We start from the raw sequence: 15,660 nt of genomic DNA, 5'->3' as shown, positions 1-15,660 counted from the left end.
ACTCACCCTTCCCAGCTCCTTGTCTTCCAGGGCCAGCACCCCTGTGCTTTCTGTGAAGAGCTTTACTTTGACCACAGGCCGAGGGTGGGTGGTGGTGAAATCTCCTTGAGTTCCCCATCTGTAATGAAGTAAAACAGATTTTTAGCAAAAGCACAGCATTAATTTTTCCCAGATAGATGTGTCTTCATAAAAGGCACCTTAAGCAAAACTAATCTTTTGTGACTCAATGAGATTTTTATCTTTGCTTTTGTTTCCAACAGATGGCGAGGAAAGTAACAATATGGCTTATAGCTTGTTATCGTTATTCAGCTGTTCAAAAAATTAACATGTTTGACTATGAAACATAGAGTGCGATAAAAATTTAGGTTAAGGTAAAGCACTATAGATGTAGCGATTATTTTCCTAAATCAGATATAAATTAAAACATAATTGTTCTAGACATTTGGGAAAATTGCTAAGGATGTGTTTATGTAAGAGATGGTTTCTCAGAAAACTAGCCTTTACTAGGACTTTACTCCACCTCCTTTGCAAAAGTCTTCTTCACAAAACATCTATTTTTATTTTTTTTAAGTGGGGGTCATTATCTCAGGTCTATTGCATTATATGACTTTTTATAGCTCCTGTCAGGAAGAAAGATGCATCATAAAAATATGAGTGGTTTGCAGTTCACTTCCCAATACATTCTCTTAGGAATGAAATAAGTCTGTCGACATCTGGCTTTTCAAATCAGCATAACAAAATAACATGCTTTCTTGGCTTATCTTTTAATTAATAGCATCTTGTCTTTATCACACACCAATTCATTTTAGCTTATTGACAAACTCAACTGGCACATACTTGATATGAAAAAATCTTATCAATATTTCTTATAACGCTGAGAGATCACAGGCAATGAGACTCAGCACAGCATGAAGAACATGCCACTGAGCAAAAAATAAGAGATTTAACAAAATAAAATTCACATTAAAACATAAAACACCAAATAATACATGCCAGTTGTTTTATGTTCTTTTAAAGAAAATACTTTATAACTTTTTATGGAGCGGTCTATATTTTATTTTATAAATCTTATTCAGAAAGTCTATGAAATCCAGGCAACTGAGGAAACCAAGTACAATAAAAAATGAGTCATTGAGATTATGTCTTTGTCTTCTACTATACATTTATAATATTGTAATATCTGTACAGTAGAAAAGTTCATTTCAATGGTTAAAAAAATTAGTATCTATATAGAGTTTGTGCTTTTGAAACTCAAATCATACGCCAGACGGAAAAGAGAGTTTCAATTAGGATGGAAAAGCAGTTTAATTTCTATTTCAGACTTCTAGAAAGGTGTTAGCAAAGGTTTTTTTTCTTCTTGCCATTTCATAGAATTTCAGTGGTCTGAGGAAAAGCATATGTAAAATAGGAATAAAAATAAAAATAGACTCAGAATCAAAATGAGGGACCAGAGCAAAATTCTCCATTTAATGTGTAGCCACTTAAGCCTTGAACACAGTCAGACTATTCAGGTAGCAACTGTGGAGCAGAGTCATGGTTGAATTTGCAAGGGTACCCTTGAGACATTTTGCTATAACTGGAATCAAATATTTCTGTTTGTCATGTATGCAACTTCCACAGAATTCCAAACTTTTATAAAAAATTTTAATGTATTATATTGATGAATTTTTTTCTTTAATTTTAAAATTTGGAAACTTTTACACCGCTTTCTATGCTCTTTGGAACTTCCCAACATACTCTAGTATACCATTTTCCAAAGAGAAAACTATTGATGGACCTTATTAGGTAATAAGGAATCTTTTTGTCCTCTTGTCATTCTACACAAAGGGAAATGTGTACTAATTATTTGTTAAACAGAATAAGACAACAATATATACACACAAGAAATCTGCTCACTTGTGATTCCATAACTTCTAGAAAATCGTCTTTTACCATTAATCCTTAACAAACAAGCATCTTCGAAACTATCCCCTAATCTATCTATTTACTCATTAAAATATTTTATTCTGAATGACAACATACATAAAAAGTGTTAATAAAATAAGATGCCATTAAAGATTAGCAATACAAGAAAACAAACATTCCTACTACTTGAGTTCCTATGAAGAATGCTCCAGACCCTGAGAAGAGAGCCCCTCTGTGTCATGACTTGGTCACACGTTCCTTTCTTGCCCAATGCCTGCTATGCTGAAGTAGCCAAGGTCCTGAATTTTATATTGATATTTCTGTTGAATTTTTGCTTAAAGGGAATATTTTTGTCACTTTAAGTGTCATCACTGCTCTAGATTTTTGGTACATAGCCTTTAACTGGTTTAAAAAACATTCTTTATTAGAAATATACATATAAATAAATTAGGATACATATATCTGTATATGTATCATATATATCATAGGTACATTGTATATATGATACAAAGAGTATATGTATGCTACATATCAATGATACATTATATAACATCATTTATATGGTAGAGGATATACATATTTGTGTGTATATGAAGATATGGAGTGCATAACATTTTGATCAATAATTGACTACATGTGATAGTTTCCTCACAAAGGTATGTACAGACCATATCATCTTCGTTTCTGTAAGTGCAATCTATTATGTTCACACAACACTGAAATTACCTAACTATGGATTTCATAGAATGCATTCCCATTTGTTATGCAACACATGACTGTACATATAAATACAAATAAATATGTTGGGAAAGGAAGTTTACAATCTCAAGACCATGATTACTTTTCAACCATTAGGCTTGTTTAAAATTGGAGAAAGAACACTACGTTAGTGATAAGTAGCAGACATAGAAGTTAGGCAAGGTACCTAATCAGTGTATTTCAGTACAAGCAATCACATACTAGAAAAAAGAGTTTGTTACAATATAAGAAAGGTATTGAAAATCTAGAACCTGGAAAGAAGTCTGAGATATCCATTTCCAAAACCAGTATGTCAATTAAGGCAGGGCCTGGTAGACAATCTGTAGACTATTATTATAGGGACCTGTAGGTTATCTCTAAGAATATACCTAAGGAATGCTAATGGCCAGTTTCTGTGAAATTAGGAAGGAACTTTCAGCCAGGGAGAAGCTGAGCTGCAAGGATACCAGCAGATCCCTACTGTAACAAGCCAGGAGACAACGGTTTTATTGACAGTCAACAATGTAATTTAAAGGGATGTATAAAGATAAATATGGCAGCATTTAATCATTCTTATACATCCCCGTATTCCAGGATAAACATTGGTACCACTTTGATAATTTCCCCTGTTAAAAATTAAAATATTAAAAAGATACAGTTAGAAAATACTTATAAATTCTAAAATAAATTAAAAACCTGAGTCCCCCCCCCAAAAAAAAGGCAAAGAAGGACAGGAGATCATAGGCCTATCTTCAATATTCACCTAGATATTTCCTTGTTTTGTACTTAACTGGCATGTTTAGACAGGTTTAGTAATTAATACCAGTCATTATCTCCCTATTTTTCCAGTATTAAGTAAAAAAAGAACACAATACCTTTGCTGTCAATTTGCTTGAATAAAAATGTACTGCCTTTCTGTACTTGTGTAAATGGATTATTTATCAGGATTCAGACTTGCAGCGTAAATTTTCAAATGAATAAAATATCTAGAAAGAAACTTTACCAGGGCAGCAGGACTTCCCAGCTATCAAAACACAGTATAGTTCATATACCACTGAAATAACTGACATTTATTACATATTTGCTATTAAATGAACCCTTGAAAATTTCTATCAGGAGCCAAAATACATGTTCTTGTCTTTTCATCCAGTAAGACTATTTCTAGAAATTTTTCCTATTCAAATAATTTTAAGTACTGAGGACAGTATAAACAGAAATATAGTATCAGTACAGCAAAAAAGGGGATAAAAGCACAAAATATACCACTGGCTCATATTAAAAATTATCAAGTACCTGTATATGGCAGACAGAATGTCAGCAATCTATCCCCTTGGAATTTATATTCTAATGAATTATACCTAACAAATAATTCTACTATTATATTCTGTAACATATATCTCTCTTTCCTCCCCTGCACTCTTAGCAGCTATATACCTTCCATGGTCTCCTGGTAGCTATGGAACTGGATTACAACTGTGACTTGGAAGATTCTCAAAAACTAATAACATCTGTGTTTTAAAATATACCGAAAATCAAAAACAGTAAAACAGTATATATAAACTGTTCAAATCCCTTAACACATTCCCGCTGGCTTGAATTACTGGTGGGACATACATGTCTCAGTCATCGGTCGGCTTGTACCACTGGTGGTACAGACAGATCTAGTCGCTTTCATGGGTCTTGTACTAATAAAATTAATTTAAAAAGCTGTCCAATGGGACAGTGATGCATGAATCACTGATGGTTCAAGTTGCCTGTCGGCAAGACATACAATTTATGGCTACGTCATGAATGTATTAATGCAAAATCCATATTATGAAGAAAGTACACATACTTGATTAGAGCAGCTAAGTAAGAGTACGTTCAACCTATGTTCCTGATCTATGAGCAATACCACATAATTCAATAAGGTACATAAAACTTCAAAAACATTTTTTTTTCAAGGAGAAGGGGTTTATTTGGCTTACAGTTCACAGAGGTTTCAGTCCATAATCAGCCAACTCCAAGGCAAGGATGAAAAACAGGTATGGCAGAGCAGAAACAACATGGTACACACGAGGCAGCAAAGGTAACAAGAGGGAATTACTGGTGTCTCCCTGCCCCTTTTATTTTATTCAGACTACTTAGGGCAGGTAGTACTCACACCCTTAATCCTAGTGCCCTTGACTCTAGCATTGTACCATCAATCAATTCCAGCTTCACATACTCTCAATCAATTCTATGATCACATGAGGCTTTGAGGGGACATCTAGACCCAAACCATAACATTCTGCCCCTGGCCCCTCAAAGCCTCATGCACATTCCTATACATGAAAGGCATTTAGTCCATCTCTAAAAGTTGCCAAAGTCCTAACAGTTTCAGTATTGCTGAAAAGTTTAAGTCCAAAGTCACCTCTAAGATTTAAGGCAAACTCTAAGCTGCAAGCACCTGTGCAAATGAAAAGAAAGTCAAACTCTTCCAACATTCAATGGCACAAGATAGACATTACCATTCCAAAAGGAACAAACAGGAGGATACAATGGAAAGGGACCAAAGTAAGCCCAAAATCCAGTAGGCCAAACATTAAATCCCACAGTTCTATTTCCAGCATCCCCAGCAATCTATTGGGCTGACTCTGCTCCCTCCTTGCAGCTTTCCTCAGGCAGTCCATGCTCCTGGCTTCTCCAAACTTCTGGGGTCTCCAGTGCACCTTCAGCTTCACACATTGCCCTATCAGGGGCATATTGCCTGGCTTCCTGGGCCTTCTTCTGAAATCTGGGTGGAAACCTTCCTAACCCCACAACTCTTGCATTCTGCATGTACCTAAAACCAGCACCACATGGATGATGCCAAGGTCTGCCACCAGCTGGAGTGGAGTGGCCAGTCTTCCTTCTCTCTTGGTTGTAGGGGTTGAGTGCCTGGATTGTTGAGCACTCTGAACCCAATCCCAGGAACAAATTCTCCAGGCTGCCGCCATTTTGGAACAGCTTCCCTAGGCAGCCACCATTCTGGAACATGGTGTGGCTGTTGCCATTTTGGAACCTGGTTTTCTGGGGCTTATTTCTCAAAGCAAATTCCTTCACCTTTATTAATCTGAGGCTGCAAAGTGTGGAGTCCTACTGCTTCCTGTGATGCTCTGAAACCACCTTTTCTATTTTCCTGTTCCTTCTCAGTAATCAACATCTGCTTTGCAGTCCGTAGCTTTACTGGAGCTTCCTTTCTGGCCCAACTCAAAATGTTTTAAATTATTCTGCTGGTCTCTTTGCTCTTGATTCTCCACATAGATCTGGCTAAAAGTCCCCAACAGTAGCCATGCCACTGCCTCAATATTCAACTGCCTTGAAATTTCTTCTGCAAGATTAATTAGTTCACCACCCTTAATCTCAGTCTCAGGCAAAGTCTCTGGACATGAACAAAATCCAGACAAACTTTCTGCCAAGCTATAAAACACATCATCCGGAGTCCAACAGCTAATGCAGTCCTTTCTAGCAGAAACCTTACCAACCTGGTCTTTATAAGCTTTCTGGTCTTCTGATCTCCGACCAGAATCTCCCTCTCAGAACAGCCTAAGGCATTGTAGCCCTGCTTCTTCAGCTGGTAGCTCTGAATCTTCCAGCAGTCTCTGAACATGAGCAAAATTCAGACAAACTTTCTGCCAAGTCATAACAAACATCTTCTGGAGTCCAGCAGCCAATGCAGTCCTTCCCAGAAGAAACCTCCGGAGCCTGGTCTCTACCAGCCTTCTGGTCTTCTGAGCTCTGACCAGAATCTCCCATACAAAACAGTCTAAAGCACTCCAGTTCTGATTCTGTAGCCAACATCTTCGGATCTCTCCTAACTCTTCCCTTTTCCACAAGCGAGTTCCAAAGGCTTTTGAGCCACATGGCCAGGTAATGTCACAGCAACGACCCCACCTTTCTGGTACCAAATTTGTGTTAGTTACTTTTGTCTCATTGCTGAGACAAAATACCAGACACCCAAAGTTAAAGGGGAAGGGGTTTATTTGGCTTACAGTTCATAGGGGTTTCAGTCCATAATCAGCCCTCCAAGAGAAAGATGAAAAACAGGCATAGCAGAGCAGCAACAACATGGTACACACAAGGCAGCAAAGGTAACAAGAGGGAAGCTTCAAAATTTATCCATTATTTCCTTTTATTTATGAATTTTTAAAATACACAGTTAAATATGTAGCCAATTCTATCTGGTTTAGTTTGATTTTGACATCCCATTTAAAATATTTATTCTTTAACCAGAGACTATATGAATATTAACCCATATTTCTTTTGAAATTTTAATTTAAATTTTCAAGCTATATGAAATTTAATCATGGTATAAGATGGCAGTTTCACCTCATTTTTCACTTGTTCTAATGTCATTGGGTTAAAAAGTCAAATGTATTTATAAAATTATATAAACTTGGGGTGGGTTTTGAACTTTATGACTTACAGGTCTATGAACTATGTTATATTGTTTTATTTACTGTAATTTTAGAAGATGTGATTTCTCTTAGAACATAAAGGAAACAGACAGTTTCAACTTATATTTCTTCCAGCAAAAAGGAAAATCTCTCTTGAAAATTGGCTGTAATATTTCTTGGTGAAGTCTTAAACTTCTTTCATATTCACTGTTCTATACATTCTTGTTAAATGATTTCATAGAATTTTGTATTTGGGGGCCATAAGGGGTCTAGTTCCTTTATATTACCTGATTATTGTTTGTACATATAAAAGTTATAGTTAAATTCTTAAGTTTTTAAAATTTTATTTTCAACCTAATGAGTCCTTTTCAAGATGATGTCTTCTTCACCAAATTACCATAAATCTATTAGAGTTATTAAAATGATCAATAATGACATGTAACTCCAAATGCATTACTAATTTTATACCACAACATATAAAAAGATCCAATTACAGACATGCAAATGAGTCTTTAAAAATTATAAATAACCATAAATATTTTTTATATTGGTGGTTTTTAAACAATTCAACTATAGATAAATTATTTTTATAATTTAGGCACTTTAGGATTAAAATGATATAATACTGATCAAAAATATCTGCCTAAATAAAAGTTTTGGTTTGTGACTCAAACACTTAACACCTGATATTGGGTAGTACTGATGTACATATTCTCTTGGGGGACAGAAAATCTTACCAAAAGTTTTGTGCACTGGACTTCAAGTAGGTTATTTTCTGCAGGCTTGTGAGAGACTTGCTGAGAAAACTGAATTTGAATTCAGTGGCTCATATTTGGTGAGAAGCAATAAAATCTGCAGTTGTGTATGTGCACCTGTGTCCATGCTCTGTGCAGCTATTGTTATTCAAGTATCCTTTTTTTTTTTTTTGGTACTGGGGATCGAACTCGGGACCTTGTGATTGCGAGGTATGTGGCAGAACCACTGAGCTAAATCCCCAGTCCCAGGTACCCTTGACCTACATAAAGAAACCTGGATCCTTTGCCTATACCTGCTATCTTTATATTAGTCATCATTCTGCTCCTACTGGAGGTGAGAAAAGTAATGCCTTTTCTTAAATTAAGAAGCCAGTGCAAATGTGTAAATGTAAAATATGTACATTATTAGGACTCACAGAGATTATAAACAAGATTCAATACCTCCCTAATACAAATAAACAGGGCCACCTTTTTTTCTTAACTGAATAATGTAATAATCTCTTAAAATTGGGAATTAGGTTTAATAAAAGAACTACTGGTGTGATTATCAGTCACATAAATAGAAATAATAAAACTCTGAAGGCATTTTGAAAACAATGTTAAGCACAGTACAAATGCTTTCAGATACAGCATTCTTGATTAATAAAAGCAATCAAGATAGTTTCATGGAAAATTCTAAACAAATTTTGATATTTAAAATGTCCATCATTTCTATGTTATTTCTCAGAACTAAGCATTCAAAGATTATGTAATACTGATCTATATATAAGCCAAAGATTAAGTTTTCATGGAACCATGGATGGCTGGTGATATAATATTTACCATGATCCAATCTGTAAGATATGAAGGAATTTATTTTGTAAATTCAAGTTTCTGATTCTAATGGGCCTTTGTAAATGAAGATAGAGATTTAAGAGTGATTAACATAGAAATGGTAGTAGCAGCAATGAAAACAAAACAAAACAAAACAAAAAATGAGTGTAGGAAGGGTGCCGAGTCACATGTCACAATAAGGATTTGTACACTACAAGCCCAGACCTACACAAGTCTCTGTACACTTCTGAATAAAGTGCATGTGTACCTAAATGTACATTTATTCATTTAAAATAAGTGGGATATTCAAACTATTCTATGCTGTATTCTTTTATGCACTGTAAGTTCAAGGCCACCTTGGGCTACCCAGTGAATTCAAGGCCAGCCTGAATTACATACTGAGACCCTGCCTCAAAAAAACAAAATATAAAAATAAAAATAAAATAAATAAATAAACTGCAATAATCAGAATATGTTTTAAACTTCTTATATTGAGTACATTTTAAAACAAAATTTCTGTACATGTAAACAAATCCATTTAAACTGGATGGTCAACAGTATTTACACAAACTGCCATACTTATTATTTCTGTTGTTCACATACTGTAAAAGTACTGTGTTTGAAATTTCAATTTGAAATACCTAAATTGAGCCACATTGAGGTTTGTAATATACCCAAAGTAATATAGCTGTGGCCATGAGTGAAATTATGACATCCCTTTGGAGGCCATAAGACATTTGTCCTTCAAATCACATTGTTATTTGAGACATCAAAGCAATACCCCTCTATTTTATCAGTAAAATGAAAAGAATTATTATGTACATCTGTACATCAAAGATAGCCACCTGAATGAGATTAAAGATATAACCATCACAATATTGTTTTGAACAGTTTCACATGAAACTGAAAAAAAAGGTCGATTAATTGAAGAAAAAAAAGGAAAGAAAACATCAAATGCAGTATTTGAAGTCTTTTCTATAGTAGACTACAAGGGTAGTAGATAAAGTTAAATAGTGTGGGAGTTGGCAACAGTTTCTGGGCTTAGGTACCAACTCTAATAAGCAAAAGGACTCTGGGCAGCACTTAACCGTAACTGAATAATACTGTCCTCCTAATACTCTTGAGGCAGAAATGAAAATGCTTCATGGTAATACTGGAAAGAGCACAGCAACCTTTCATACAAAAGTATCCAGAATGTTAAGTGTTTGTATTAGTATCCATGGTATTAGTATTACTTTAGCTCTACTGTCTATGAAAATACCTACCTGAAAAAAAAAGAAATTTGAACATCAAATTTTTAATCAGTTCCATAAAACTTGACACTAAAATCCAGGTAAAATCAGAAACTACAAAGAGAAAGAGAGAACAACTACAGTAAAACACAGCAAAGGATAAAAAAAAAGCGCCAAACAGTGAGAAAGTGGGAAGAAGGGCAGAAGAGGAGCAGGGAGAAAGGAGGAAAAAAAGCATGCAGAAGTAATACAAAACCATTCTGGAACAGGGAAGGAGATTATAAGCTGAGAATTATTTTTAATTTTAATGGAGATTTACATGTAATATTCAAAATATTCCTTTAAAATAATTAACACTATAAAATGACATGATGTCAACTTTAACAGAAGAACTAGAAAATATTCTTCAGAGAAAGTCTACGTTTTATCATTCTAGGCTTTTAGGAAGATCTATCAAGTACACTGACTAAAACCTTCTGTTGTTATGGAAAGACAATGCATTTATATTCTTCTTTAGACATAGCAGGGAGAGAGGAAATTCTGGGATGTGTATGACATCTCATACTCTGTGAAGGCAGAAAAATTGGGGGGATGGTTCAGGGTCGGTAATGATAACTTTAAAATAAGAAAAAACTCCTAAGAGGATTCACCTTCATCCTCTTACTTATTGTCACTTAGATATTTCCTTTTCCTTTCAACCAGAGAGCTCCCATTTGGCTGCACTAAAGATTGCCAAAGCCTCAAGAGTAGAAGTGTAAAACTGTCCTCTAACATCTGAATCTCTTTTATGAAGAATTCATACCATTAAATCTCCATATCTAGAGTAGGTAAAGTATATCAAATGTGTATCATTTTCTTCCGAGAAAGTCCAGCAAGCATAGCAAAAAGTAAGTCTTCAGAAGACGACAGAAGACATAACCTCTCACAAGAATTTTCCTTTCTTCCTAATAGAAGGATAGTCAAAAAGCATTAGCTTGAAGTATCTAATGAAAAATAAAATTGTCACATCTTGCATTACAATTTTGCATGGTTAAGGCTGTACTAAAAAGCACTACTTTTTATACAATGAAATCAAGATTTTAAAGTGAAATAATAATATACAAAGTAAATTAATCTTAAAGCATAGTTTGTTATGCACACAGGATTCCCCAGAATGAAGCTTAATAAAATGTAAGTAGAACTAAGAACAACTATGCTGCATATATTAATATTTGGTCTTCTACAAAAATTTACTAATGCTATGTTCATACTGTGCCTATACCTTCAACTTTAAACTTATTTGACTATATCAACTTGGTTATTCCTTTTTTTTGACACCAAAATGAAAGCTGGCTGTATTACATGAACTGGAGAAAAAAAATCTCTTCAAATGTAATAGAATTAATATGTTATCCTTTAAAGATTAAAAAGTACTATAAAACTTAAAAGATATAATTATCTTTTGAGTGCTGATTATAATTATCACTAAGTAAGCAGTGCAGCATATTAGTATTAGTAAGTTGTACTCTCCATCAGTTATTAGTACTTGCTTTGCCAGGTATCCTCCAACAATTAATGTCTCTTTTGATGGAATTTTAAGGAGAGCTAATGTTCTTTGGGGCCAGTCAGTGGACAGTGTGAAAATGTTTTGCTTTATATTTCCTCAATTTAAAGCTCTTGAGATTGCCAAATGCTATAATGTTGGTACAGTCTAGTCTCAATGACTTATACAGAAAAGCAAAGGCTCCTCAGCTGCTTCAGCTGCTTCATGGATAAAAAGATTCTCAGTCTTGTCTTTGAGCAGCAATATGGAAGATTTTAAAAGGAGAACACGAGGCTGAATCATCTATATAGGTTTACTGCTTTCCCCTGGGAATGGTCCTCTTGGGATCTCCCTGAAGATAAAACAACTATCATTTTTCTCTCCAAATGATAGTTTCTATATTTGAAACAGTTTTCAACTTCACAGATGTAGTATGGAAGCAATAGGGAAAAGTTTTTCTGCATATATCTTGGATGCCAGAGAGGGACAAGTTGCCTAAGCCTATTTCTATGGGGGCTAAGAAGAGAGTACAAAGCACAGAGGCAAGCAGACTTTAGGTATGTGGTAGGAGCTCAAAATCAGCATCAAAGGGTACCCAGTGGAGAAACCAGTTCAGAGGTGCATTACATAGAGGTGATATGATGCCAGCAGGCTCTCAAGGAATTTGTTGTGACACCTAAGGACCCATTATTTGGGAAAGGAAATCCTCACTTGTTGTAGATTTCTCATGACAGTAACAACTAAAATTTTGAGATACCTTGGAAGACACATGCTACACAGATATGCTTCTAAGGCTTAAGAACATTTAAGTTGATTTTTCTTTGGAAAAATTTCATGACAAGCAAAAGATAAGTGGGAGTTCCATTAAGATTTTAAAGCGATGGAAATCACTCATATGATCTGTATTTCTCCAACATTTGCCTAATACTTGAAAGAACATTTGAATAACTGCTTTCTGTAATTCTTGTCCTCTTTTGGGAAAATTCTGGAATGATATTTAGAAGCAAAATATATACTGGCTTCCAAAAACTCAGGCTTAAGGTAAAAGAGACAGGTACAGCATGTAAATCAGTATGGTAGCACTGAACCAGATGACAGTGGCCTTCATCTGAAGGCAGAAGTCTGCCGCATAGCATTTGTGTGTTTATGATTCCTCTTATCAGGTATAGCTATATTCCAACTGCCTCTACCATTATGATGTGGATATAAATATAGACTCATATGTTCAAGAGAGAATACAGTGATGCACAGGAAGAATATATACTCTGTAATCTAAGAGAAATGGGTTTGAATGCTGTTCCTCTTGCTCAAAATCTCAGTTTACTTAGGTATGCCACTTACACTTTTTAAGGACCTAGTTTCTTATCTACACAACAGGAACACTAACAAGTCCTACCTCACATAATTACTTATAAAAAACAAATGAAGTGGAAAGGTAAAACACCTATCAACTCATCTACAATTTTTTTTTTTTGCAGTTCACCTGATCACAGCTACTATGATCTAAATGTTTCCACTCCCTTACCCAAAGGTAAGGTAGCATTAGGGTATCTGGGAACTGATTAGGTCATGAAGGTGGGGACCACCAAATGACATTATTGTCCTTATAAAAGCAACTCCAGAGAGACACTTCTACCATGTATAAATATAGTGAGAAGGTGTTGTAGATGAGCCAGGAATTGAGACCCCACAGAGTCTGAATACAAAAGTGCCACTGCCCTAATTGTAGAACTTCCAGCCTCTGGAATGGTAAAGCAATGTCTGTTGTTTATAAGCTATTTGGTCTAGGGTATTTTGTTATGGCAGCTCAAACAGACTAAGGTATCCCTGTGTCAATATGTCAGTGAGAAGTCTAGAGACACATTTAGCTGTTTTAAGATTAAAGATTCAGTTCACTTTGCCTGTTTTGTTGGTACATGTACTTTTTTTTCTTTATTCACTTTGCATTTAGGCTACCATGCTTACTAAAAAAGCCTTATTTTAACAAGGTGGAGACAATAATAAAATCTAAAGAATGGGTACAGATTTGTGCCTACTAGAATGACCAGAGTCAAACAAAAGTCCAAATCAAAGAGATGTGGTGGTGTACCAGAGAGCATACAGTGCAGGAGGGAACAGGCAGACTATACAGACAGGCACAACCCAAGAAAGTCAGCTTAGGATAATATGACCAGAAAACAACAAACCAGGAAAAGACATACATGAAAAGAGGGCTAAGGTAACTTGAAAAGCAAAATTAGAAAATCTATGAGGTTCTTTATCCAGCTGCAAACTGGAATAACCAATCCTGAACAAATAACCAGCCTGCTGTAATGAGAAAAGGCAAAGAACTATTGTTTTTCCCATGAAATATAATTGCGAATGGTTCTTCCTCACCACGAAGCAGTTCTTTTCTTTCCTCTAAAAACATTTTGCAGCTTTGAGAAATTCTTATAAAGATCATGTCTATAAATTAAACCAAACCCTCTTATTTGCACTGAGGTTGTTATTATGGGGAAAGGTGAATGAAGAGACTATCAGAAAACCAGGGCAGAATCAAGAGTAATATCCATGCCATAATTCTCAAGGCTGGATATATCTATATTATCCAGCCTTATCTAACCTTCAAGCATTCTCACCTAGAAGGTTCCTGCCACAGGACATTTATACCTGCTTGATCTATTCATTAGTAATGCTCACTGTAACTAATCAATCAGCCCTGCCAGTGCCTCATTAACCACTCCTTGTCTTTCTGTTCACAGCTCCAGAGTTATGTTCTCAGAAAGTCTTCCATAACCATTTCTACCTGCTCCATTACATGATGCCCCAAATATGTTATTTTGTTATATGTTTGTATGGAATCATATTTTTGGCTTCGAAGCAGTTACTGATTTTGTAATTGTGTGCTCCTGGTATTTAGTTGTTAATGGCTCATTTTAGATTACCAAGCACTCTTTATCATAATCACCACTGACTTTAGTTATCATTTCAACTACAGAACCCAGCGTGCTTGACACTGTGTAGGAATCAATAATTACTTGTTCAATGAATAAATCACTGAATGAATGATAGCAAATATTTTATTCTAATCGATGCTTAATGGACTATGAAGAGGGCCACAGCAGGTGGATGCTCAAGTTTTCTTGACATATTTTACTGTGTTAAACACAGTAAGGGAACTGTGTGAGGTCAGGACCTATTCTCATTAAATTACTGTTGGACAATTACACAAATTGGATATACAGATATGACTGCCACTGATAAACACAAAACCATGAAAGATATTTCATACTTTAAAAGAGTTCTCTGTAGATAACGCAACCGACACAAGAGAGGGAAAGCTATTAAACAATATTAACAACTGGACTCTGAAAACTATTCTATATTTTAGAACATGACATTATAAATACTAAAACAGTATCAGTGATTTTGGCATGTTTATTGCTGCTTCATGAATACAGTATGACTTAAGGGAATATCTAAATATCAGGACTGCTACATATGGATGAATATCATATGTACATACAATATTTAAATGTGTATATCTGAAATCGTTCATTTCTGATCCAATCTCTGTTTCAGTTAACTATAAAGGGAAAGTTTTCTTTAGGAAAATTAAAAAAAAATTCTTTTATTGGTACATTTTAGGTACACAACATAATTAAATTTCTCATTGGAAACTTGTACCTTTACACGATGCATCTTGGTTCTTATTTTTTCCCAATTCCTAGCTCTCCCTTCACCCCCTCTATCCTTCCTTATTTACAAAGACTTAATTTCCATTTTTTCCATTTATCATCATTTTTCCCTTTTCCTTCTTTCCTTTCCCCTGCCCCTCCCACTACCCCTACCCCTTTGGATATTTTTTTCCTATTTTGCATTATCGATTATTCATTCTAATCATTGGTACATTTTAGGTATACAATATAATGACATTCATCGTTGGAAATTTGCACCTTTACATAATCACTCTTGGTTCTTATTTTTCACCCTTGCCCAGCCCTCCCTTCAACCCCTCCATTCCCGCCTATTTACAAAGATTTTGTTCCTATTTTTCCATTTACTCATATTAATTCCATACCCTTGTTTGCTTTCGCCTACCCCTCCCGCTTCCTTCCCCTTTAACCCTTTTCTTCCTATTTCACATTACCTATTAAACATTTAGTCCTTATTTACACTTTCAGTTTCTCACACCAGGGAAACTATTCAGTATTTATACATGTGTGTCCTATTTATTTCACTGAAGAGTATCACCTCAATGTGCATCCACTTAGCTATAAATGTCTCTAATTTCTCATTTTTTATGGCTGAGTAGTACT

The 15,660-nt window shown here is 35.1% G+C and overlaps 1 protein-coding gene across 26 annotated transcripts in view; it reads right to left on the bottom strand.

Annotated features, from left to right (window-relative positions):
* Cadps2 (calcium dependent secretion activator 2) overlaps nucleotides 1-15,660 on the bottom strand; it is a 557,170-nt gene that overhangs the window by 279,002 nt on the left and 262,508 nt on the right. For all 26 annotated transcript variants that reach the window (XR_015448631.1, XR_015448632.1, XR_015448633.1 and 23 more), the window contains one exon: nucleotides 7-118. Coding sequence is in view for 22 of the 26 variants with exons in the window: in XM_087204429.1 (XP_087060555.1) it covers nucleotides 7-118 (112 nt within the window). In the remaining 4 variants the exon portion in view is untranslated. The remainder of the gene's footprint in view (nucleotides 1-6; nucleotides 119-15,660) is intronic.

The sequence above is a fragment of the Heterocephalus glaber genome, unplaced genomic scaffold, assembly GCF_053883595.1.
Source record: "Heterocephalus glaber isolate CG9 unplaced genomic scaffold, H.glaber_assembly_v1.0 deba00000546, whole genome shotgun sequence".
Classification (NCBI taxonomy): Eukaryota; Metazoa; Chordata; class Mammalia; order Rodentia; family Bathyergidae; genus Heterocephalus; species Heterocephalus glaber.
Note: the sequence above shows the minus strand (reverse complement) of the source record. Positions and strands in the feature narration are given on the sequence as shown.